The 24629-nt window shown below is 34.2% G+C and overlaps 3 protein-coding genes and 1 long non-coding RNA gene across 9 annotated transcripts; 2 read left to right on the plus strand and 2 right to left on the minus strand.

The window, feature by feature from the left end:
* Positions 1–4849: 4849 nt before the first annotated feature.
* On the plus strand, positions 4850–6864 carry LOC123192932 (autophagy-related protein 8C-like). 4 transcript variants are annotated; one of them, XM_044605648.1, is made up of 6 exons: positions 4850–5086; positions 5192–5236; positions 6020–6075; positions 6156–6208; positions 6354–6472; positions 6550–6864. In XM_044605648.1, the coding sequence occupies exons 2-6, from the start codon at positions 5200–5202 to the stop codon at positions 6645–6647; spliced, it is 363 nt and encodes a 120-aa protein (XP_044461583.1). In that variant the 5' UTR covers positions 4850–5086; positions 5192–5199; the 3' UTR covers positions 6648–6864. The 4 variants fall into 4 exon arrangements, with proteins under 4 accessions (XP_044461583.1, XP_044461582.1, XP_044461581.1 ...); XM_044605647.1 differs by having other exon boundaries at positions 4850–5053; positions 5175–5236; XM_044605646.1 differs by having other exon boundaries at positions 4852–5053.
* A 298-nt stretch (positions 6865–7162) lies between these two features.
* Positions 7163–7873, minus strand: LOC123192933. Its single transcript, XR_006496978.1, has 2 exons — positions 7718–7873; positions 7163–7482 (listed from the first exon to the last, which is right to left on the minus strand). It is a non-coding gene; the product is annotated as an uncharacterized LOC123192933 (long non-coding RNA).
* Positions 7874–9137: 1264 nt separating this feature from the next.
* Positions 9138–11839, minus strand: LOC123192931 (ankyrin repeat domain-containing protein 13C-like). Of its 2 annotated transcripts, none has more exons than XM_044605642.1 (2): positions 10207–11836; positions 9138–9714 (listed from the first exon to the last, which is right to left on the minus strand). In XM_044605642.1, the coding sequence occupies exons 1-2, from the start codon at positions 11614–11616 to the stop codon at positions 9355–9357; spliced, it is 1770 nt and encodes a 589-aa protein (XP_044461577.1). In that variant the 5' UTR covers positions 11617–11836; the 3' UTR covers positions 9138–9354. The 2 variants fall into 2 exon arrangements, with proteins under 2 accessions (XP_044461577.1, XP_044461579.1); XM_044605644.1 differs by having other exon boundaries at positions 9418–10081; positions 10207–11839.
* Positions 11840–18383: 6544 nt separating this feature from the next.
* LOC123193215 (arogenate dehydratase/prephenate dehydratase 1, chloroplastic-like) lies at positions 18384–24433 on the plus strand. Of its 2 annotated transcripts, none has more exons than XM_044606051.1 (11): positions 18384–19037; positions 19861–19934; positions 20011–20103; positions 20192–20392; positions 21057–21137; positions 21211–21306; positions 21405–21482; positions 21556–21645; positions 21732–21799; positions 22632–22713; positions 24058–24433. In XM_044606051.1, the coding sequence occupies exons 1-11, from the start codon at positions 18755–18757 to the stop codon at positions 24112–24114; spliced, it is 1203 nt and encodes a 400-aa protein (XP_044461986.1). In that variant the 5' UTR covers positions 18384–18754; the 3' UTR covers positions 24115–24433. The 2 variants fall into 2 exon arrangements, with proteins under 2 accessions (XP_044461986.1, XP_044461987.1); XM_044606052.1 differs by having other exon boundaries at positions 19867–19934.
* Positions 24434–24629: the final 196 nt, after the last annotated feature.

Below are 24629 nucleotides of genomic sequence, written 5' to 3' on the forward strand. Positions count from 1 at the left end.
GGTTCGGTATTCAATTCAAACAAATTGGGCTTGAACTAAAGAAGGTTTAATTCACCAAACTCAAGATTGACATTGGAAATAAAGCTCATCTTGGTGGCAACTCTTTTTTCTTTTTCTCCGATTACTTTTGTTTCTTGTCAATTGACTTTTTTCCTTCTTTGAAATTACTGTTTCACCAATTTGAACAAGTCAAATTTAAATTCGTTGGCTATTTTGAATTTGAACACAGTTCAAATTAACCTTTCTTCTAATTTAATTTAGCTCGAATTCACTCATATATCGAACTGCATGTTGTATCAATTTTTTTTTTCTTTTGGGCCAAAATTTTTGTTTGTAAAGTCGTTCACTGCTTCATAAATTAAAGTTGATGACCTTCCTAATTACACAATTAATTCCAATTATTAATATCATAATAGATCTTCATGTTCAACTATATCTCTTTTATGGATCGGGTTGAATCGTATGTATATTCTAATTATCTTGTCCCGTCACACTGAGGGCTTAGTTCAGCCTCATCCTTCCATCAACCAAACCAATTAAGAGCGTAAATTACGAGCTAATTTCCTAGATTAAGAGCCTAAATCTGCTTAAGCTCTGTACTTTTTAACTGGAGAAAGTACAAAGCTTAAACAGATTTGATATTTACATCGAATCTTAACCTTAAAAATGTTTGATTTTATCACAAAATGACGGTGAATGTGCAACAGTACATGCTCAATTACAGATGATATATCTGAAGGAGATGGTCCAGGATAGCAGCATAGCATTGAAAACAAATTTTGGTAGCGTGGGAAGACGATCAGAAGAATTAATGGGGGCCTAAGAATTCTATAATGAAAATAAATATGCATGGCCTACAACACAATATATTGCAAGGGTGGCCAGGCCTGGCCAGTATTCCCCCATTAGATGCACAGTCGTTTCCTGTTTAAGACTGTCAGAATCCCACGTTCTTCTCAGATTTAATGTTTGAAGCATGTTCGCGGCCCTATTTAATCAAAGTTGTAGCATCTCGCTACAGCTCTGTATATCAAAATGTATTAATTGAACTTGTAGTCTAGTCTTCAACCCCATTTAATTTAAACACACACTTTCGTTTCAGCTCTACGCACTGGCTCATGCATGACTGCCTCGCCTCTTGTTTGACAAATTGGTATTTTGCAGTAGTGCATGCCTATCGAGAGTGTTTAAATGGTGTTTAATTTATTGCAGATGAAATCAATGTCTTGGAATTCAAATTGATAAGTAATAACTCACAAACAGTTAGCGGAGTGGTTAGGTTTATAACCCTCCTCTTCTTTTAACCATGGATGGTTATAGGTCTACTGTTTAGAGTTCCAGTTTTATACTCTTCTTGAGACAGTGCGTATTTGAGTATTGGTTTCTATTACTTATTCAAAAGTAGCAAGTCTTTTACATTAAAAACAAGGACTTTCTTTTTTCTAAAGGATTGTAGGGTACTTGGATGAGACTTGTGAGTTGGAGAAATTCCTGGAATTGTTTTCGTTGTGAACCTGAAGAAACAATCAGTAAAATGCATAAATACTCAATCAAGACACTAGTATTTACATGAAAAAATCAATATGAGAAGAAGATTTTGTTATGAATGAAGAAAATATTAATGTTTTCTCTATCCGTGCTCTTAATCTGAGCTCACTCTACTTCTTGGCACCCATGCACACAATTTATATACACTTTAATATAACTTATATATCAAGTCTTAGTTGACATAGCAACTCTTTTACTCATTGATTACATTTTTACACTAAATTATATTTGCCCTATAGTAGGTCATGCCTGTCAACAAGTCACACTAGTTATGTTCGACTAGACTACTAAGCAAATAGAGTACTAAAGTGTATTATTAGGAGTTGTATCAGCTTATTCCTCTGTTGTCACAATAGATCTCTTTAAAAGTTAGCCTTTCAAATTAGTTTTTCCTGAGTTTGAATAATCTTTTACAGAATTCTGTTTACCCCTATCCAACAGTTTTCAAAATCATATCAATAACTGCAAGTCGAATCTCTCTAGAAGCTCTTGTCAATTAATGTCTTGTATCCCTTTTATTCGCCTTCTCCATATCCCTCGCAATTTACAGCCAAAAACCAGCACTTTTTCATGACTGTCACGTTTTCATGTAGTGAAAACCCTGCTATATATGTTCATCTGCTTCAAAACCCTAGATAGGTGACTTGGTAGTTGAGGTAAGTGGGGTAGTGTTTTTATTAGAACATGCGTGAAACCTAACTTTGTCAAGAAAGTTAATGGCTTTAAAGAAGCTTTTACGTACAAGAAGCAGATAGGTGGGCTAACCCTATCATCATCATTTGGGCATGAACAATATTAATATCGATGGCTTTCTATAGCTATTTCTTTATTTATTATGATTCCTTATCTTTGCGTGTAAAATGTTTATATATTTTTAGGACATGCAGTTATTACATTCATGTTTACACGACCTGATGGCCTGGCCTGGCCACCCTCTCAAAAATTTGCACCAAGCTGCTTCTACGTATTACTATTTCTCTTTCTTGCATGCCAAAATAACAACAATAATACAACTCCTTAATCTCGGATGAGTAACAATGGTATGTTTTTATTGTTGTTGATGTTGTATAGTAATGATTCAAACTTTGAAAGGGGTTATTCAAATTTAGAAAGTCCATGTATGTGGTGGTAGCAGAAGATAAGATATGAATTATATGACTTAATAGATACGATACATATGTGACCTATTACTGATATACATGTGACTTGCGAGTATACATATCAACTAAGATATGTATATAAAAGTTGTATTAAAGTATAAGAAAAGATAAAGTGAATGAGTGTGCGAAAAACATAGAACAAAATAATATCTTTTTTATATTATAATTTTTTTCATTATTAATGAAATTTTCTTTATCGTTTCCAATATAAATATTTGTATTTCCACATTAAGTATTTATGCATTTAATTTTATTTTTTTTAACTTTAAGTTTCATATAACAATTGTGAGTGCAATTAAAGTGAGAGATATGGGTGTTGTAAATGTGAGTGAAGAGGAGTAAAAAGAGGGAAGAGAGACCTATTGCATATGTGTAACCACTATCAACTAATTAAAGTATATATATGTGTATGTATATAAGTTGTAGAGTATAAAAAGGTAGAGTGAACAGATATACCAACGGTGGATAAAACGAAATAATTTTTTCTTTATCTTGTAATCTTCTTCATTCATAATAAAAATTTTCTCTGTCATCAATTCGTGATTTTCTCATATTAGATTTTCAATGTAAATACTTGTGTTACTATGTTGAATATTTTTGCATTTTATGTTTGTTTTCTTTGGGTTTCATAACACTTGTGAATGCAATTAATAAAATTAAAGAGAGAGAAAGAGAGAGAGAGAGAGGAAAGAGTGTTTGTAAATTAATGTGAATGAAGAGGTGTAAGAAGTAGAAGAAGAGGGAAGAGAGAAGGTGGGGTGGTGATTAATGGAGTAAGGTAATGGTGGTCCTTAGCGGTGGTGGCAGTGGTGGTGGTCTAGAGACTGGTAATTGTCTCCTCTCTTGTGGACCAGATGATCAGCAAGAAATATAAACTGTTTCATCATCATACTCATGTCCTGTTTCTGTATTCTTTTACCAGTAATTGCTATTTCATTTCAAGAGGAACATGGGGTGGCTGCACATTACCAGAACATAAATATTCTTTCCCTTACTTGACATAAATAATGTACCAACTTACCGAAACTTTACCTAAAAACATTTAATCGGACAAATCAAAGTATATATGAGTAATTGATACATATTAAAATTTATAACAGGTGAAATAGTTGCATTAGTCTTTACATTACTATTTTAAAACTTAGAATAGACCTATTAATCTGATTAGTTATCAAATTTGATTCAAATTAATGACTAATTGAATAATTAGTATTAAATCATTATTCAACGTTAAGTTAAACCAATTCAATTGTCATGTTGGCATCTCGTTAGTGTCATGATGATATCAAATGATTAAAATTTATTTTAAATTTTTAATTATGTTATGTTGTTATCATTGATTAAATTAACTCTTACACGGATTCAATATTTGGTCTGAATATAAAAAGACTACTTTAAATGACTATATAACTAGACTTGGATTCAAGGCTAGTTAAGGTCGAACTTGTACTTATTCAAGTTTTGGCTTGATATTGCTATAGTATAGCTCAAACTTAACAAACTTTTAACGTAAAGAGTTTGAGTTTGACTCAATTGGGTTTAGTATTATAGAATTGACCTTGATTTAAAGAATATTATTATAGTGAAATCTCAAAGAGTTTTCAAAAATGATATATCGATGAAAGTTAGTGAGCAAGAAAAATTAATCAATAAAATGAAGTCGAGTAAAGAATGAAGACTATTCGTCGAATAGTTCTACTCCATATAGTGAAAACTTTATTAGTCTATCAGTAAAACGTCGATAACTCTACTCTATAGAGGGTTAGATTTAATATAATCCAAATCCAAACAAAACTAAGTTTAAGATTAGTTCGAATCTAAAAAAATTAGTTTAAGATTGATGAGTTAAGTTAAAAATCAATTTAATTTTGGATTCAATTTAAATTGGTTTATACTTAAATATTTGAATTGCCTAAAAATTAGTTTATTTATAAAAAAAATTTAATTCTTACCTCTAACTCAATTTATTCCATTCAAATTGAAATTCGTTGTTTGAGATTAAATCAATCCCTGGCATATATAAATAAACTCTTGGGCTTTAAGACGCCGAAGTCCAAACTGAACCAAACCTAGCCCAATTTGATGAAACGACATCGTAACGTAACAAACCGCGACACGAATTCAGCGAGATTTCTTGTAGGAGTTGCAATCAAAATCCAATTTTGGATTGTTCGGTTTCGTGTTGGCGACGAAGAAGAAACCCTAAGAAGTAGTTAAATAAGTCCCTAATACCTGTTTATAAAATCTCAACAATTCCCTCTGATTTTGACACCCTTTACGATCAATCAATCAAATTCCTTGGAACCCTAATTGTCGTCTCCGATTCACTTCTCCTGTCGTGTTGGGTATTGTTTGTTTGTTGTTTTCATGAGAACCCTGTATTTTTCTTTTTTTTCATTCGATTATTAATAATCTTGAATAAAGATGGTTTTTTGGTTCTTGGTTTTTCTTCTTTGTGATGTTTAGATGTCTTAAATTCGCAGGACCAGCCATGGCCAAAAGTTTGTTCAAGCTTGAGCATCCCGTGGGTTCGTTCTTTAATTTTTCTTCAAACGGAAACTAATATTGGAAATATTTATCTGGGTCGATTTGAATTGAATTTTTAAGATATCTTTGGAGTTTTATATTTTGTATACTGAATTATTTGAAACTTGGAATGGTTTTATGATTAATTTGATTATATGATGGAGTTTTTTTACTGGGGTTTTGGACTGGGAAAGTTATTTCTTGTATTGAATTTGGATGTTTTGGTTATGTTTGTGAATTATTGAGTTGGTGTTATGGGTCTATATGATTTAGTAGTGGTATTGATATGTGAACGATCCTCTGGGCTAAGCTGCCTGGTTTAACCAATTATGATCATTGTTTGCACCAGATCAATTTTGATCTCCATTTCGGATTTTACAATGAAAAATTAGATCATCCTTGCCTGAGCTAATTTTATGTTGCATGGTATGAGCTCAAAATAACGTTGCTGACTCTTAAATAGGAAGTTATTGTGTCTGAAAAGATATTTGATGGGAAGTCATCTTCCCTTAGGCTGAAGCTTTGCCTACATCTCGTCGAGGCTGTGTGGTCATGTTTTCATCCTCGCAGAGCATGTCATTAATCTCACTGACTCCATTACTTCTTGTACTAATAAGAAATAAAGATTTGTAGTATCAATTTTATATTTGGGTTATAATTTAATGTGGCCTAATCATGAATGCCTTAATTTTTTTTCAAAATACGTGTTTCCAGGGCTGAATTATCAATTTATTTATGTTTATTGATTTTTATTTTTTCTAATTTTGTTTTCACATATCTCTCAGAGAGGAGATTAGCTGAATCTGCTCGCATAAGGGAGAAGTATCCTGATAGGATTCCTGTGAGAACTTCTGTTAACAATTTATGATCCCTTCCATGGATTTATAGATGTGCCTCTGTTCTAAAAAGTATTTTGTATAGGTGATTGTGGAGAAGGCGGAAAGGAGTGATGTTCCTGATATTGATAAGAAAAAGTTAGTCCATATTTGATGTTTCCTTCACCAACTTCATATATTTTACTTTGATGAAATCTATTTGAAGTCCACTTGAAAAAAAAAATTATTATTATTATTTTTAATAATCTCGCAATTCTAATTACCATCTTTTTCATGAATGCAGATACCTTGTCCCAGCTGATTTGTCTGTTGGACAATTTGTTTATGTTGTTCGGAAAATTATCAAGCTCAGTGCAGAAAAGGCTATATTTGTCTTTGTGAACAACACACTTCCTCCTACTGGTGAGTGATGGTCTTTTTAAGTTTATTTTGTATAGATATTACTGTTTATTTTACTGATGTTTCTTCGGCTGCTACAGCTGCTTTGATGTCTGCAATTTATGAGGAGAACAAGGATGAAGATGGCTTTCTTTACATGACATACAGTGGAGAAAACACCTTTGGTTGCTCTGACTAAAATCAATGGCAGCAAGCCATGTAATTACAAGTTAAGAGCTGTATATTCTCAGCTAATCCCATTTAAGTCAAAACTCTGATCTTCATGTCAAAGATGATTTCCGTTACTCTTATTTGAATTTTATGCACATTATATTATATTTGTAGTGTCTCTTTTCAGTAGTCACGTTCAGATTGACATTAAACGGATCGTTTCATAATTATTAGTTTTTCTCCAATGATCATTCTTCTTGTTGAGCTTTTCATAATTTGTGGAGTGATCTGATCAACTTTGAGTCTTTTCCCATCACATGCGGCAGACAGCATTTTACCTTGTTCAGACAAATGAAACCTCCATCTGTGGTGGTGTCAGCAAGTTGATAACTTGCATTTATTTTGCATCCCCTTGAAAATGTTGTGCTGTTATTATGTTGGGAGTGAAAGTTTGACATGAAGCACTCAAAAATTGAATGCTTCACAATGGAAGTCTTTAGGATGGACTTTCTAAGTGCCATAATGTTGAATAAGGTGGTCATCTGAGAAGGAAATTGAGCTTGCAAACTCTCTATAAAATAAGGATGCATACAAGTGATCTAAAAATGTTGTTCATGAATACAATAAAATACAGATCCTGGTCATTTTCCTTTGGCAAAGCCTTTTTTCTGGCATCTATGCTTTACCCATTTGATGCCACTGGAGAACGTTGCTTTGACTTTGCTCAATCCTCCTTTTGCATTAGCCTTCTTGTTGTTGCTCTCTTTCTGGGCTGTAGTGTCATCTTCTTCCAGAGCACCGATGCCGCCAGCTCCCCATTGATCTGCCCAGCTGGGTGCTTCAGTAGCCATCCTGCCTTCTACCTACAACTCATAACCAAAACAAACCAGGTGCTGAGTAGATATCAAAAATCCAACTCTGTATGAATCAAATATTACGTGTGATAACATTAGAAAAGATGTTAGGTTAACCAAAAGATCTAAATAGTAAAAACATAAAAGGCATCAAGATCTCTTAGCATGCGAAACACTGCAGGCTGATCAATTGAGAGGAGGAGGAGGAGAAGAAGAAGAAGGAAAAGAAGAAGAAGAAATCTACCAGTGTTATGAGTACTAGAGCTAAACTTGAGAAGTATGATAGAGAAGCTTGAGGAACAATGATGGAGCTCTCAATGACCTATAATAAGTTTGATAAAGCTTTAATAAAGAAGATAAAGACCATTGCAGATGGGCTGTCTCAAACCCACCATATTACAAAACACATTCACTTTTTTTAAAGGAATTGCCAACTCATTTGTTGTTACCATCTTCTGAAGCAAACTTTGTTTGGTATCTGTCAATCATTTTATATTAGTAAACTGCCCTTTAGATATAATATAGGTGAATACAAATTATCATTCAACCAAATTGGATATATTATTATTATTCTAATTGTGTGACTTATCCAGCTTTCTTTGAGTCTTGGAAAACTGTTGGATTTGCAAACATAACGGGAATAGGTAAAGATATGAAATCGCAATGTTGTTTGTTTTCTTTTCTTTGGTAATAAGAAATCTTTGTTTGAGTTGAACCATCTCTTAATTAAGTTTGAATTGATCACATCAAATAGAAGAAAACTCAAAACCCAATAATCAATCCCATGTTTTAAAATAATTTCCAACTAAGTTTTGAACTCATACACTTTTGTCCCGCATACAAATCCTCATCGGGCCTTAAAAGTTAGGTGGTGTTGTTGCCACTCATGCTACCACTCACGTGGTGTTGTTGCCCACAGAAAAAGGGGCCCGAAGTAGTAAAGTAGCAGCAATGGGAAGTAGGCATGCCCAATTATTTATAGCCCTCACAAACAGTATTAATATTTATATTAACCTAGACATGAAGTAACAAATAGAAGATACAAGAACATTCGAATATAAAAAAGTTGGTGAATTCCATGGATAAGAGAATTCAAATCAATCCGAATATTTGAATATGAGTTAATATAAATCAAATCTAGAATCAAATTATTTTCAAACCAATTTATTCATCTCAAGTAAAATGGGTTTATTGAATTTGAAAACTCCCTAGTTGAAATTAATCTCAGTTCGTCGATTTTGATCTTAAGTCTTATTTGGGGTTGGTGTGATTGAAATCCAGCCCCAAATCAAGGATAGAGAAAGTATTATTTTAAGTATGTGGAGCTATAGATGCGATTGCATGTGCTTTTCAGCTTTTGAATGGATCCTTATCTTAGACCAAAAAGAGAAGCCAGTAAAAGGGATCCATCCATGTTAGCATATACTGGTGTAAAAATGCCTGAATGTTGCAAGATAAGAATGATGCTCTTTTAATCATCAACTTGGCAGGCTATACAATTGTTCCAAAGACAATTCAAATAGAAGAGGATGAACATATTAAAGACTTCACACATAACAAGAACAAGAGTTGTCGATAATCAATTAAATTAATAAATTGTTTAAATAAATATTCAAAATAATATTATATAATTATTCAAAAATTGATTTAACCTGACAACACACTAAGTTAAATGACCTACCTGTCTGGTTACTTCATTTGATCCAATTTTAACAACATTGACCAAAACTATATTGTAACATTTCCAGTCAATGGACGGTAACTGCAATTTTCTTTCCTAATTGTTGCCAACAACAAGCTTGGGATAAGTAAATTATCTTCTATAAAAATTTCCAAGTCAAGAAAAAGCAACGACAATTGAGCAATAAATTAGTCGAAATTTTACTTGGACTTCCTGGTAGATTTCGACCTTTTCATTTTGTTGCTGGACTTATCATCATCAATGCTCGTCCATGTATACCCACTTGGTATGGCAAAAGGGTCTGTCCCCCAGTGTGGTGCCATTGTTGTTGCTGATGATGACGACGACGACAATGAACTCTGCCGCTGCTTGTTCGCCGATTGGCTGCCATTCCTCCTTAGCCATGAAGATGAAGATGATTTTTTATCATCCTCGGATGAGCCTCTAGGGAAATAGCTAGGGCTTGAGAGCGGAGTGAAGAATTGTTCTGTTGATTGTAGCTCGACGAATTTAGTGAATGTCACCACTACCTTCACCGTCGGGACCACCGGGATCGCCACCTGTCCCACACAAACAAACAGTCGATAACATCAACCAATTACTCTTTAAAGAAAACTTTTCCCAGAAAAAATCATTTCCAACAACATCCGTTTAAATTCAAAGATAAGTCAACCAAAATAAAAGCTAAGGGCTACTCTATTTCGCCAAAATGGAACCATCCTCCGGTATGCTCGGTTTGAACCAGTCAAATCTACACTAAAGATTCAGTTTGATTTGAGTGAACTTCCAACTTGACCTAAACCCGCTCATCCAAAGCCAAAAGAAAAGAAATCTCGGATCATCTCGGTCCCACACACCCATGACACCGTCCATAGACTTCCACGTCGCATCACAAAACAACAGTTGACCCCACCAAAAGCTTCTCCTCTAATCAGAGAAGATTTAGATCAAGGAAAGCATCTAAAGACCAGAACTAAAGCAAAGATAGAAGCTGGGCCCCACATGACCCCACACATTTGAACTAAAATTTTAATTTCCAAAAATGTTCTTACCTTAACGGGGAATGTTCCCGGCGGGAGCTTTGTCGTCAACAATTCTCTCAATCTTCGCACAGCTTTAACTTTATTAGCTAAAATATCAAGTAACGGAAGCAACTCCTCCGTCTTTAACGGAAACTGTTCCGTTAACCAAACTGACGGCCGTAAACTTCTCACAAACTCTTTTTCCTTCGTCGGCGGCGAAGGGGCCAACGTAACCGCAGCCGAAGTCGACTTCCTCGGCTCGGTCATTATCGGTCGCGAAGACATCGCAGAAGAAGGAATGATGTCAACGCTCTTTCTCCCAACCGTCACCCAATCTCTCTCCTCCCTCACAAAACTACTATGTCTTCGTCTCTCAACGTTGAAATTGAGACTTGGATTCTCGGCAACGAAAAAACCGTCGTCGTCTTCGTCAAGTTCGAGTGGTAGTACTTGTTCGCTGCCAGCGACGTCGTTTTCGGGAACTTTACGTGACCTAAAACTGAAAACGACGTTCTGCAGTTCATATACTTTGGCTTTCCATTCACCAACAGACTCTGTCTTCTCTTGTCGTCTCCAATTGGTCCGGCCGACAAGTTCGGCCTTAGTGACGTCCATTCCGGGCCGATACACGGTAGTTTGTGCGCAAAATCCGGCAATTTCGGACTCGGACATAGGTCCTCCGGCGTTTTCAAAAGCGTCTAAAATTTTGCGGTCGTCGCGGTTGAGAACGAGCAAGGAACCAGGAGGAACGTTGTGAGTTTGGTCACCGTCTCCAAGGAACAGAAAGCTTTGATCGGCGCGTTGTATTTTCAAGCCGTCGAAGCCAGCGAGTGACGTGTCAGCCCGGAGATTACCATCGCGTTTCCAGATCTTGTACGTGTCAGACGGAGCGATTTTCCCTACGAACGGAATGACGGAGCTTTCGAAGTGGAAGGAGATTTCCATATAGAAATCACGCATTCTGCGTAGGACAGAAATGGCACGTGGCAAGCGTCGGCGCCACTTGGACCAGGCGGAGCGGTGGTGCAGCTTGAGTAAAATCAACGAAATGTCAGAACTACGACGACAAACAGCCTCTTGTAGAGGGTTCCAACCGGCAGCATTCTGGAGAGACACGTCAGCACCGGCTGCAGCAAGAGAACGTACAGCGAATGCGTCATTTAGTCTAACGGCTAGATGGAGCGGAGTTTCCCGGAAGGGAACGTCGCGGCGGTCGAGAACAGAGGATATTTGGTCAGCCACTCGTTCTTGACTCAGAGAGTCAGATTCGGTGTGAATTTTAGAAGGATCGGGGAGTTTAGGGAGGGTGGAGATTATCCGGGCAAGAGTAATGTGATCACCCAAAACGACGGCGTAGTGAACAGGACTATGGGAGTAATCTTCAGGCTTAAGAGCCGTAAACGGCGTCGTAGTGGACGAGGCTGTTGTGCATTTGGCCATGAAATCAAAGTCAATCAATTTTCAAACGGGTCCTTTCCTCTCGTGTTTTTTTACTGGCGCTGAAGTGAGGTTGATGTTTATGTGAGGGTGAAAGGGGTAGTTTTGTAATTACAGGTCGTGATTTGTTTTTATTGAAGACTGTGTAAGCTGAGAGAATAAAAGAAAGGAAATCTGGCACGGCAGCCGCGGCGATTTTCTTTCCAACTCTGTACAATAGTACTACTATTGGTTATGACTTCCCCTTTTATATTGGTTGCTTTTGTCTGTCGTGTTTCTTTTTTATCAATAAAACTATATGTATCTATTTTAGATATATAAATATATACATATTTATATATATCATCATATAATTAAATAATTTTAAATTAAAAATAAAATAATAATCAATCATATAATAATATATATGAATGTATATATATTTATATATTTAAAATACGTATACATAGCATTACTTTTTTTTTTTATAATAATTTAATGATAATTATTAATATTGTCATTTTTATTTTTATTTTTTTACAGTTTTAATTCTGCTATGAGTGATTCTATTTTTAATTATTTTCTTTTGAATATGTGAATTTTGCATTGGGCTGTAGAAATTTGATTGATTAGGGAAAAGGACTATTTCCCACCCATTTTTTTGCCCCTTCTCATACGCATACCCATACCAGATAAAAAACTCAAATACACATCTAAAGTTTAATCTGTTTGCTCCACCCACATATTTTCTGTTAAATGAAGGGGTAATTTAGTCATTTTACCAATAATATTAAATAATTAAAATTTTATTTCATTTTCCCCCATTAATTTGAAAAACTAACATTTGTCTCCTAAATTAAGTTTTAAAAAATTCACTTTTCTCCACTGAAATGCAACCACTTTTTCTGACGACGATGGAGAAGTTTTCGTCCAGAGGTCGACCACCTCTGGAAGACAATCGTCGTCCAAGAAGGACGACCATCGTCCAGACTGGACGACGAAGAGTCGTCCAGACTGGACGACGAAGAGTCGTCCAGAGAATGGACGGTCGTCGTCCATTCCAAGGACGAGCGTCGTCCAAAGAATGGACGAGCCCTCGTCACTCTCTCTCCAGCCAAGTCGTCGCCGGTGGCCAGAGGGAAAATGAAAAAAAATTAGGGATTTGAGGGGGTGAAAGTCACTTTTTAAAGTTTAGGGATGGGGGTAAAGTGTAACTTTTAAAATCGGAGGGGAAAAATGCGATAGAATTAAATCAGTGGAATGCAAACAGTAAAATGACGGTTTTACCCCTCTATTTAACGAAAAATTTAAAGGCAGTTGTGGGTGGATGCAAACAGATTAAATTTTTAGTAGATTTTTAGATTTTTCATCTGGTGTGGGTATACTTTTAAGATGGAACTAAAAAATGGGGGGGAAATAGTCCTTTCCCCATTTGATTAATACCGTTATTTATAAGTGTGGATTTGAGCCTTTATCAAACCAAGGAACAGTCTATGAAATGAGTCTGCTCAAGATCAATATTGGTGTTAAAAACTTCTTTTTTTGAGGGATTTTTTTTATGATCTTCTTCATTTTCTATAATTTTTAACATTTTTTTTTTCTTCGGATATTACTATTTATTAATTCAAATAAACTTCAAATTTGATCTAATTATATTATATTTTAAATTTGAGTATGTGTAATTACGGGGTATTATCAGTGGGACATGAAAACGAGAAAAGAATAAATAAAATAATAAAAATGGTAGAGTTTGACTCAGTGTTGTCGGTATCATATATGATATGCAACTGTTGCTGCTACGGAAACCAAGAACACTGGAAAATGTCTGCCTTAGCCCAGGCCGAACCCAAACGAAATTGACTCTTTACCATGCCCGTTCTTCCTCTCTTCTCTTGTTTCTTTCACATTCCTAATCACAGATTCACCTTATTTTAACTTATACATGTCAACCATTTTGTTTGTGTTTTGGGATGAAGATAGATCATGTTTTGCGTTGCTTGAAGCAATCTGCGAAGTAAAGAGTCTAGATAGGATATAATACTAGTTGATGATGATTCATCTCCTGCATTTAATTCCTAATAGGCAGTGATGCATTTGACCTCTAAGTCTAGGTCAGTTTAAACTTGGATCAAAGTTATAATATTTAAACTCAAGCTCAAGTTCAATCAAGATGATGTAATGTCTCAATAAGACTATTATTGAATGATTAGTATGGTCAAAAGATGAATAGTATTGATGATAAGATAAAAAATATTATCGAATAAATAACAAAACAATATCAATCTGAGTTGTCAAGTTAGAGTTTCGGTCTAATATTGGTTTATTCGAGATAAATCTGAATCACATTAACTCAGATTAAATTCACCCCAACTCTAGGGTTTTTATGCTAGTTTTAAAAGGAATTGTAGAAATCTTGAATCATGTAACCCTATACTTCATTATTCATAGGATCTGGAACCTCTTGTTGAGTCCCAAGTCTCTCACATTTGATAGGGAGAAACAAGCCTTAACTTGTGGTGCTGAAGGAAGACAAGTCACTGTACGTATTAGGTGAGTGAGGACTACGTGATTGGTGCTGTGTTGTTGGTAAGACTGCAAACGTGGGTATCAAAAACAAATGCAATTAAATTAAGAAGTGATGGATGAAAATCTACCATGGTCCATACTCGGTATATTACATTAAACATTCAGCAAATCCTTTTATACAAACAACTTCCAAGAAGCTGTGAAGGAAGGTTTATTCTGAATATGGTCACGATTTTGGGCAGGTTTAATTTGTTTTATGTCAATGATTGGGATATCAGAAGCACTAAGAAGAATTTTCTTTTGGGAGTGCCACATCTCACATGATTAGAGAAGGAGAATCTAGACAAGATTTTAAGTTTTGGGTTCCCTTAAGTAGATAGATGTGTTTATATATATGACCATTTTGATTGCCTCTCGTTTCTGGGAATTTAACCACAAGTTGAGCCACAATATTGAACCACGTGATCTTGATGTCTTAAACTATTAGGTGCTCCATTTATGCATGTTTGAAAAGTTCAACATATATTGAGGTATTCATTGAATATTTCATGCCCTCCAAATGAATTGTTGCCAGAACTGCTTGAATATATACCAATGCCACCTTCATTAATTCTCTTGAAGCTACCTAAAATCCCCACATATCACATTAAGCAGGGGTACAGAATCAGGAGATACCATACATTGTTCTTCCCTTCTTCCTTTTCTATATATAAAGGGAAAGAGCGGGAAATTATTTGTAAGATCAAAACAGAAGTGTGCAATACAAGTGCCTGCTAAAGAATAACATATAACTCAACCTTGAAGATTTTGAGATTGCTTAAATTTCTGCATATCATGGCTTTTTTAATCTAGAATCCTTTGTTGCTTTTTTTAATCTAGCAGGGTTGTAACCAGTGATAAGGTAGTTAATAACAACAACACACACAGGAATCAAATTAAGCAAGAACAAGTCTAAAAAAAGCCCTCCAATTCTGGTGTCTTACTTCCCCATTGGACTTAGATTTTCTCACTTATGAGACATGTTTAAGAATTACTACATATTACTCTCCTCTGCATTGACGCTCATACATAGGCTTGTAGCTCATATACCAGTCTACGAAATCTATGAAATTCTAAGTAAAACTGGTACAAAACATTGAAACAATATATTTATTTTTCACTTTGTCAGACTCTGTCAGTTTTCTTAATAATATTCTAAGAGTTTTTTTTTTTTTCTCTCAGAAGTCATATTTAGTGAATGTTTGTATGTTTCTTGTCTTGCTCAAACAATAAATCAATTAATTGATTAATGATATTCCAATGCTTTCTCCAGCCAGTAACAAACTTCTGTACCAGTTTTGCATAGAATTTCATAGATTTCGTTATGAAAGGTAGCTGGAATAGCTTATAAGGGCTTTCCAAACAATTTGGGAGTTGTGTAATTTTTATAAGGTAGTAATAACTGTACTCGAGTGTTATAGCTTGTTCTAAGAAATTTTTTACCAATTAAATATAACTTCCCTAGGCATATCTTAGGAATATCAGGCATTAGGTGGAATTTATATCTAGTGTTCTGTCCATAGGCATATCTTAGGAAAATCAGGCCTTAGGTAGAATTTATAACTAGTGTTTTGTCCGGTCTCAAAGTATGTTCCATTCATCCATTCTCGTAAGTAGTTTCTAATAATCAATAGATTGAACATGATGTTTTGGAAAGTTTCAAAAGATTTTAGGACATTCTGAATATATATGGGTGTTTAGAATATTTCAAAAAGTAAGTAAAAGGTAATAGAGAGACTTGAAATATTATAAAATAATCGGTTTAAGATCTATGAGATAAATTTTGAATTCAACTCATTTTATAAAAATAAGTTCAATTCTTTTTTTGAACTCAGTTCATTTGATTCGAGATTGTTTGGCTCAACCCTTATATCAGCAAACTATTCTGATCACTCTAAACTCCCATAGCTTGTGTAAAGAAATAGTAGGTATTTGCCATGAGATGGTTCGTCTTTCCAGTTTTACTCATAATATTACTTTATGGAATCCATTCACTAGAAGGTACATGTCATTAGGTCATCTATTTTCAGGATTGGAAAAGGATGGGCAGATTTTATTATTGGATATAAGATCATGCAATGTATTTGGTAAGTAAGATTGGTTGATGTTATAGGATTGTCACATGTTTCGACAACTTCTAAATGGTAGTAGATAGATGAATAGATAGATAACAACTATATATAATTGGGACATCAAATATTTGATACAAAATATTAATTTCAATCTTATAGAAATTTTGGGTTATAGTTATATGTGATTGTCCACTAACGAATCTCTCTCTCTTATTTGCATTTTTCCTCCACCTTGTATCACAAGTTAAAATACATAAGTGGGATATATACCTTTCACACTTGATGTTTAAGGGGGTGCTTGATAGTTTCTTATCTCCCAGGGGGTTGCAAGAATTTTAACCCCATAACAAACAGAGGTCATTTATCATATTAGCTCCAAATCAATCTCAAATAATTGTGATATGTTATTTTCCACTAATAATTGTCTCACCCACCTCTCTAATTTAATCCACCAATCTCCAAATGAGAACATTAATTCAGTCATATCAATGTTATCAGACAGCTCATTTGATAAAAAAAAAAAAGAAATAAATATGGAGAAATATATTAGAGAAAAATAAAATAACAATAAAAGAATGACAACTTTAAAGAAAGGTATTTATCTCGTATTGGCTGAGATAATTAATTATTACCATAAATAAAAGATTTATATTAATATAGATTAAATTAATATATATAAATAATTATTATATTTAATTAATATAATAAAATAATATTGAGATTGATTTTAACCTCTGATGATTGTTGATTGTGGTATGTGGTGGTGTTATAATAAAATATAATAAAAAGCCAACCTCCAAATTGGTCTTGCAAAAGTCTTAATAAACCCTTGAATTCATGGGTCTGTCAAATTAAAACACGGTTACATGGATTATTTAAAGTCATCCTTTAACTTTAAATAAATCATTTTCTAACCCATATATCAAAGTTATATCTTAGTTTTTAGTAGTTAAAAAGTATTTTTGTTATTTTGTAAAAAAAAATAAAAAATTTAAAATAATTTCTAAAATATAAACAAGTGAATGAGAAAAACGTGGTTTCATCTTCTCATGTTCTTAATATTTGAAACTGATTAGTTTTATGAGATTAAATAGTAAATTTTAGTGAGATAAGATGACATATTTAATGAAAGCTTAAATTTAAATCCCTTTTTACATTAAAAATAAATTTATTTGCTTCATTTATTTTGTGTTTTCTTTTTTGCCTGAATAATTTTCCTTTCTAACTACAATTTTGAGGAAGCATATTGGTGCGATTTTGTCATTTTTTTGGACAAATCATATTTGAGATAATGCAATTTAGCCGAAATCTCACATCTTCGTACGATTTTGTCAAATTGCACCACTCCAACCAAGTCGCACATAAATCATAAAATTTCATCTCGTCTCTCAACCCATGTATTGTCTCATACAATCAACCTCTTTTACTTACTACATCGAACTTAATATTGTAATAGCACGTCATATCTAATTTTTATATGATTCTAATTGAATTAAAATCGCAATTTGAATTTGAATGTATTTGATTTGGATTTGATTGGGTTTAAGATAGAAAAATTGGTGTATTGAAGAGAAATGGGAGGGAAGAAGAAATATTTTTAAAAAAGGTTTTTTAAAATAATATATTTATAATAATTAAAAGATATATTGGTAAATTAAATATTACTGAAAGACCTGTAATTTGAAGTGAAACCAAGGAAAGACATAGGAAAATAGACTTTACAAATTTGTCTTAAAGTTACGATGGAAAATTATCTTAGGCCGTCTTTGAATGAGAAAAATTTGAAAAGTGGCCCATGTAGATGTGCCTCTGCCCATTTTGGGTGTGCTTGTACACATGCCAAGTTACTGATTTGGTCATCCAATCAAATGACACCTTACAAAAAGTTATTTGCTTTTTCCATCCAAGGTGTGACGGTTAAACATATTTTCAACAGGTAAAAATATATTTTACAAAAGGTTTTTCAAAACCTTATAAAGAGTTTATAAGCTCTTCCATATTTACCTCTTTGATAGATTAGATTTTGGGTGAAAAATGTTACTTATGATATCTAGCTGTGGAAAAATGTTTTTAGACCAAATATTGCGTGGGAATATAATTTACTCCCCTATAAATATTCAAATGTTGTTTACCCATTTAGCACTTCGTCTCCGCTTGGCCGTCTCACTCATTCTTACGAGACACAACTCTCAGACTCAACTGTACCTCTGGAATCTGAGAAACGTGTGGCCAACAACATGCTGTGCACCTACTGGGGTTTTTTTTTTCATAATAATTTATTCTATATCTGATTCTTAAGCCAGGTGGCCAGGCCCTTGTTTCTCAAAATTTTACTTCTACTGTATTGCACACCGTAAAATTCTGCACGTGTGGTCCGTCGCTCCCACCAAAGCCGTTGTCTCTTGACAATGTCATTCTGATTTCACCAAAACTCTTTACCTTTACCTTCACCGACCCCTTAGCATCGTAAAGGCTATAAATTTTGCTTTCGCATTGTGCACTTGTTTGCAAAGTTTGCAACTTTTATGGCTTTGAAGGCCAATCCCATCTGGGGTTATGCTAAAACTCCACATTTTCATGTGGGTTTGCCAGATTTGGGGCCTAGGCCTTGTGGGTTTGCTTTGGATTTCAGGGGTTTAAACAAATGGGAATGTTCTTGTGTTGGTGTTTTAGCTCAAACTCCACAGAGAGCTATCACTCCTGTTGAGGATGAGAAGCCTAGTCATGATATGGAGTCGTCTGGGGCTATTCAGCGCCCTTTTGACATGGAGTCAACTGGTTTTCATAAGGATATGAATCTTCTTCCTAGTAAGCCAATTCCACCATAGCTCTTTGAAATAATGATTACTGTCATTTTTTCTTTGGGTCTGTGAGGTTTCTTTTGGTTATTGTATAAGTTTGTTATTGAATATTGTTTTGTTTGCCACTTAAGTATTGTTCGACTGTTATTACTCTTATTCTAATTGTATTGTAGCTATGTAGAGGGATGATATTAATGCAAAATTGTGATGAGCTGTTCAGCAATGAAGATAGATTTTAGGCTGCCTTAATTTGCGTTCTTCTAGCTGTAGGAAGGCTGAATAAATACTTACTACGATTTTATTATGAATGATATGTCTCCAGAAAAGTCTGTATGTACAGTGAATCCTGGTTGAGGTTTCTGGGTTTGATGTGTTGTGAAAATTGTTTTTGTTGGACCAAAGCTTTCTTAGGTTGCCAAGGTCCTGGTTCTTCAGCCACTTACAGCTTGGAATTGAGAATATTTGTATGGAGTTTCATGAAGGGATTATGTTGATAGATGACTGTAGGTCAGATTGATTTCTTGTTGATAGTACCTGAATCTCATCTTTTATGATGAGAAATGGAGTTAAATATTACAAATGGCGGTAAAGATTCCATTTATAATAGTTGGGTATAATATGTGTGTATTGTCTTGAGGACAAGCTAACTATTGAAGTTCGTTAATTGTTACTGTTCTACTCTCAGTTTTTCTGAATTGTAATTTTATGCCCTTGTTTGAACTGATGTTCCATTATACACACACATCTCATTTTCAGTCAGTGCACTTACTTTCCCTCATCCCCCCTTTCTTTTTTCGGTTGCAACTTTATAACTAGACTGTATTAACAAGTTGCAGAACCCTTGTCTTCAACTGAACTTTCTTCATCTTCTTGTGATGGCTCAAAAGTGCGGGTTGCTTATCAGGTATATTAGTTTGTTATTCTTTGTTTTGCTAAATACTATTTCTTTCTGTAATTAAATTGGTTGTATTGCATTGCAGGGTATACCTGGTGCATATAGTGAGTCTGCCGCACGGAAAGCATACCCAAAATGTGAGACTGTCCCATGTGAGCAGTTTGAAGCTGCATTCAAGGTTCAAATTATTCTTCCTACATAATTTACTGTTATTAAATCATAATAATATAGATTATCACCATTGTTCTGTTAATTCCATTTAACAGGCTGTTGAATTGTGGTTAGTGGAGAAAGCTGTTCTTCCCATCGAAAATTCTGTTGGTGGTAGCATCAACCGCAATTATGACTTGCTACTTCGGCATAGGTTGCATATAGTAGGGGAGGTACAGCTGGTAGTAAACCATTGTCTTCTCGGATTGCCTGGTGTAAGAAAGGAGGAGCTCAAACGTGTCTTGAGCCATCCACAGGTTGGTCATATTCTTATCTTATACAGTATATAATTGTCTTGTTAGTCCAAGAGAACATTTGGTAGTTAGTTAGATGGAGGTATATGCAAGATGTGGGTACTAATCATTTTGCAGTAAAAAATATCAGGCCATAGCCAAAACATCTGAACTAGATCCAATTTATCAATCGTTTTTTTGATTATATAGTGGACAAATACGTTATGAATAAGACTATGTGTACTAACAGTGAGTACCATTTTTATGCTAACAGTGACATATCATTATGTAATTAGATGTTATTTTATTTTTTATTCAAAATCATCGAATCACAGTGACATGTCATCGTTAGTTCACAAAATAGTACTTATTTTTAGTGTATATAGTTTTATTAATATCATATTGGGTCTCTACTCGTATACTAGACAAAGCATTCATTTTTATGTCGAATAGAGTGAAGAGAAATAATGTAATTTACAATTATGACTATTTCTGGCTCTGGTTTATATAGTAGCAGTAGCTGTTGTCAAAAAGGTGTTTTGTGGACTAGTTTAGCTCCCTGACTATTGGATCGTCAGGTTTTTTAAATTTGGAATCTGTTTGTCTGTGTTGCATAAGTTACTTTCCAATGATTGAAGATTCAGATCTCATAAATGTCTAGTCTTCTGAATAAAATGATTACCTTCAGGCACTTGCTCAATGTGAGATGACACTAAGCATGTTAGGTATTGCGAGAGTAAATGCCGATGATACTGCAGGTGCTGCTCAGGTAATATTTTGAGAGCCTTTATATCTTCTTTCCAAATGCTTTTTATATTCTGATAGTAAAGCCTGTGGTACAGCTTGTATCTGCAAGTGGTGAAAGAGACACTGGAGCAGTTGCAAGTGCTGAAGCTGCTAAAATCTATGGTCTTGACATTCTTGCTGAAAAGATCCAGGTAAGGAATTTCCTTTTTTTTTTAATCTTATGTGTCTACGTGCTGTGAATATGAATGGTCACAATTCAATGAAAATTGTTTCTCATTGCCCTGATCAGGATGATGATGATAATATTACTCGTTTTCTGATACTAGCTAGAGAGCCTATAATTGCAGGAACTGACAGGCCCTACAAGGTACTATTCTTTGTTAGTCATTTATATATTTGTTTAGTCCTAATCTAACAATTACCGATTTCATTTTCCCCAGACGAGTATTGTTTTCACCCTAGAAGAAGGCCCTGGCATGCTGTTCAAAGCCTTGGCAGTGTTTGCTTTGAGGGACATTAATTTAACTAAGGTACTCAAATGTCAGAGTGTAGTCCCAGTACTTACTAATTGTGTCAAAGGGTTCTAATTATTGCGATTCTTTGGACCATTTTTCAGATAGAGAGCCGCCCACAGAGAAAACGTCCCTTAAGGGTTGTTGACGATTCTAACAAGGGGAGTGCAAAGTGAGTGATTTAGTGTATTGAATCCAGCAATTGAACTGTGGAGTTAGATATGTTTATGGTCTAGGGGCTCTATACACACACACACACACACTAGTTTTTGGGTTTCTTGGAAACCAAAGGAAGAGGAAAATTACACTAATTAATTTCAGTAATTATGTGAATGGTTATGTAGTTATAACACCTTAGACAAATTTCACATTGATAAAGTACATGAGAGATGTTGAGGAATGTATATATCCTATATTATTCGGGGATATTAAAGAAAAATTTGTTAAATAGCTTATAAACTTTTAAACTGTCAAGATGTTTTTGGGGGGATAATATCTTGATAGTAAGTTTGATTATTAAACCTGGATGTTACACTAGTCTTATTCTTGTATGATGTATTGCATTTCTAAAACTTGGAAAGTTGACAGCGAATCTCCTCTGCTTGGAGATGGTTGTTGTGTCTTCCTCTTTTGTTCGATTGTTCCCGGCATCGGATATGGTGGCCAAAGATGGAAAATCGTTAAAACTGGAAAAGTTATTTTTTAAAACTGGAAAAGTTTTAAATTGGGGTGAAATCGTTACTTTTCAAACGTTTAGGAGGCGAAATGAGATAAAGTTATACTTTTTTAATATTTTTGGTGAAATGACGATTTTATTTTTTATTTTAACAAAAAAATTTTAACAAAAGTTAGATGATAGATGAAAATTTAAGTTTTAAAAAATTGACAGATAGAAGTTTAAGATTTTACTAAAACGTGGAGGAGAGTAAGTGTTTTGGCCACTTGGAAATACTAGTTCTGCTTTGGGATTTCCATAAGAAATAAATAATTGGATTCTGGTGCAGGTATTTTGACTACCTTTTCTACATTGACTTTGAAGCATCTATGGCTGAAGGGCGAGCCCAACATGCTTTGGGACATTTGCAGGTCTGTTTTTCTTATACTTCATGACATGTGAAAAGTACTACAGCCTCTTATTCTTTGACCTGCTATCCTCTTTTTTTTTTCTCAAATATTTTTCATTTTGAGTTGATGATTTATAAATCTACGGATTTTATCTTTCATTCTTGCCACTAACAACTTTATTTGTATAATTTTAAATTAAAAATAAAAATAAATAATTATATAATTTAATCACATTAACACATCAATTTGTATAAACAAGTTTGTCATTGTTGTATTATTTGTTCTAAAAGACTTAATAATACAACACTACAACACTGGAGATCTTACTTTTATATTGAAGGAGCTTCCTTTATAAACTCTGATCTATTTGGCAATCCTATACACACTCTACGTACTGGATCACTCTAGTCATTTTGCTTTGAACGAAATCATAGGAACAATGGCAATATCTAATTTTATGAGTATTCTTTTTTTTTTTTTAAGAATCAGTAAGTTAGGAGAATCAACTTTTCTAGTGAGCCATCCACCATGTGTAAGCAATAGTATGTTGGAAAGCTATAGATGTTATCTGCAAGTATGTAAATGATAGGAGATTATGATATGCCATGAGTCTTGCAGGAAACTAATTGTCAGTGTTTTAAAACGCCGACTGGTTTATCTGGGATTTGGTATCAAATCTGATCTACATCATGGTTAAAACACAATTTAACCATAGGATTGGATTGATTAAGATTGAACCAGTTGGATTGTACCACGCAATTCAATCATTAGTCAAATCAATCATGAGTAAAACCCGTTTTAAAATTATAATTATATTGCACTAATATTAGCAACTCACCCAACTAGTTGGATGGATCAACCCCTTAACCAACCCTTAGAGCAGATCAAGTAGGTTAGATCGAAATTGAGTTTGTTTAAGTTTTAAAATAAGTTTTGTTCAAATAAACTTAAGTTTAAGTTCAAAAATAATTTCAAACTTGAACTTGAGAAACATTTGGTTCACCAATTTCATGAATGTAAAAAGATTATATTCAAATTGATTAAATGATATTATTTTAGTTATTTTTTATTCAATTATTGTATCGAGCCAAAATCAAAACTCAATTTACTTAGAACAATTTGGCACCTTTCAAGCGAATTAAACTCAAACAACATTGATGAGAGTTCGGTGAACTTGAACTTAGGCAAATTTGAACTAGGCTTAATTCAATTTAGTCTGAATTTAACCTAGGGCCAAGGCCTAGTCTGATGTTTGTTAAAGTAGGTTGCATTCGGTTGACTGATTTTTCGTTTCAATTTGACTAGCTGTTGACAAACTTTCATCCTACCATAAAACGTAATGTTTTGTCTATTTTTCTGTAACAGGAATTTGCTGGATTTCTTCGGGTTCTTGGTTGCTATCCAATGGATACAATTTCATAGATGATAACAAATTAACGTCCATTGCTGTACCGTATATTTTTTTCTAACCCAACTCAAGCCAGAGGTCGGAAGCTCAATAGTAAAAGTTGGAAATATTCACTTGTCAAATTTTTTCCCGCCAGAGACTAAACCCAAAATAAAATGAGAAAAGATGATGAAGAGATTTGGAGAGGTGAGGTAGGTAGCCATTTCTCAGGTACGTGAATGTTTTTGGACTATCAAGTGTTATACTTTCTACCGGTGAATAATGGTCACTTCCTCAGACTGTAATATCAATACTTTTATTCATCAAATTTAATCTTCTTTCATTTGAAAAGAATTCTCGCATTTTAGTTTGTGTATGAGAAAACTTGGACTAACAATTGAACCATGACTCGACACAGTTCAACCGGTTCAATTGCAGTTCAAAGCAATCCAATGGTTTAAATGATTTTAAAACTTACCCTTGACCATATTGGCCACTGGATCCCAGTTGAACCAGCTGTTTTGGTCCTGGATCATAGCATACTAAATAA

The sequence above is a fragment of the Mangifera indica genome, chromosome 12 (assembly GCF_011075055.1).
Source record: "Mangifera indica cultivar Alphonso chromosome 12, CATAS_Mindica_2.1, whole genome shotgun sequence".
In the NCBI taxonomy this organism is placed as follows: Eukaryota; Viridiplantae; Streptophyta; class Magnoliopsida; order Sapindales; family Anacardiaceae; genus Mangifera; species Mangifera indica.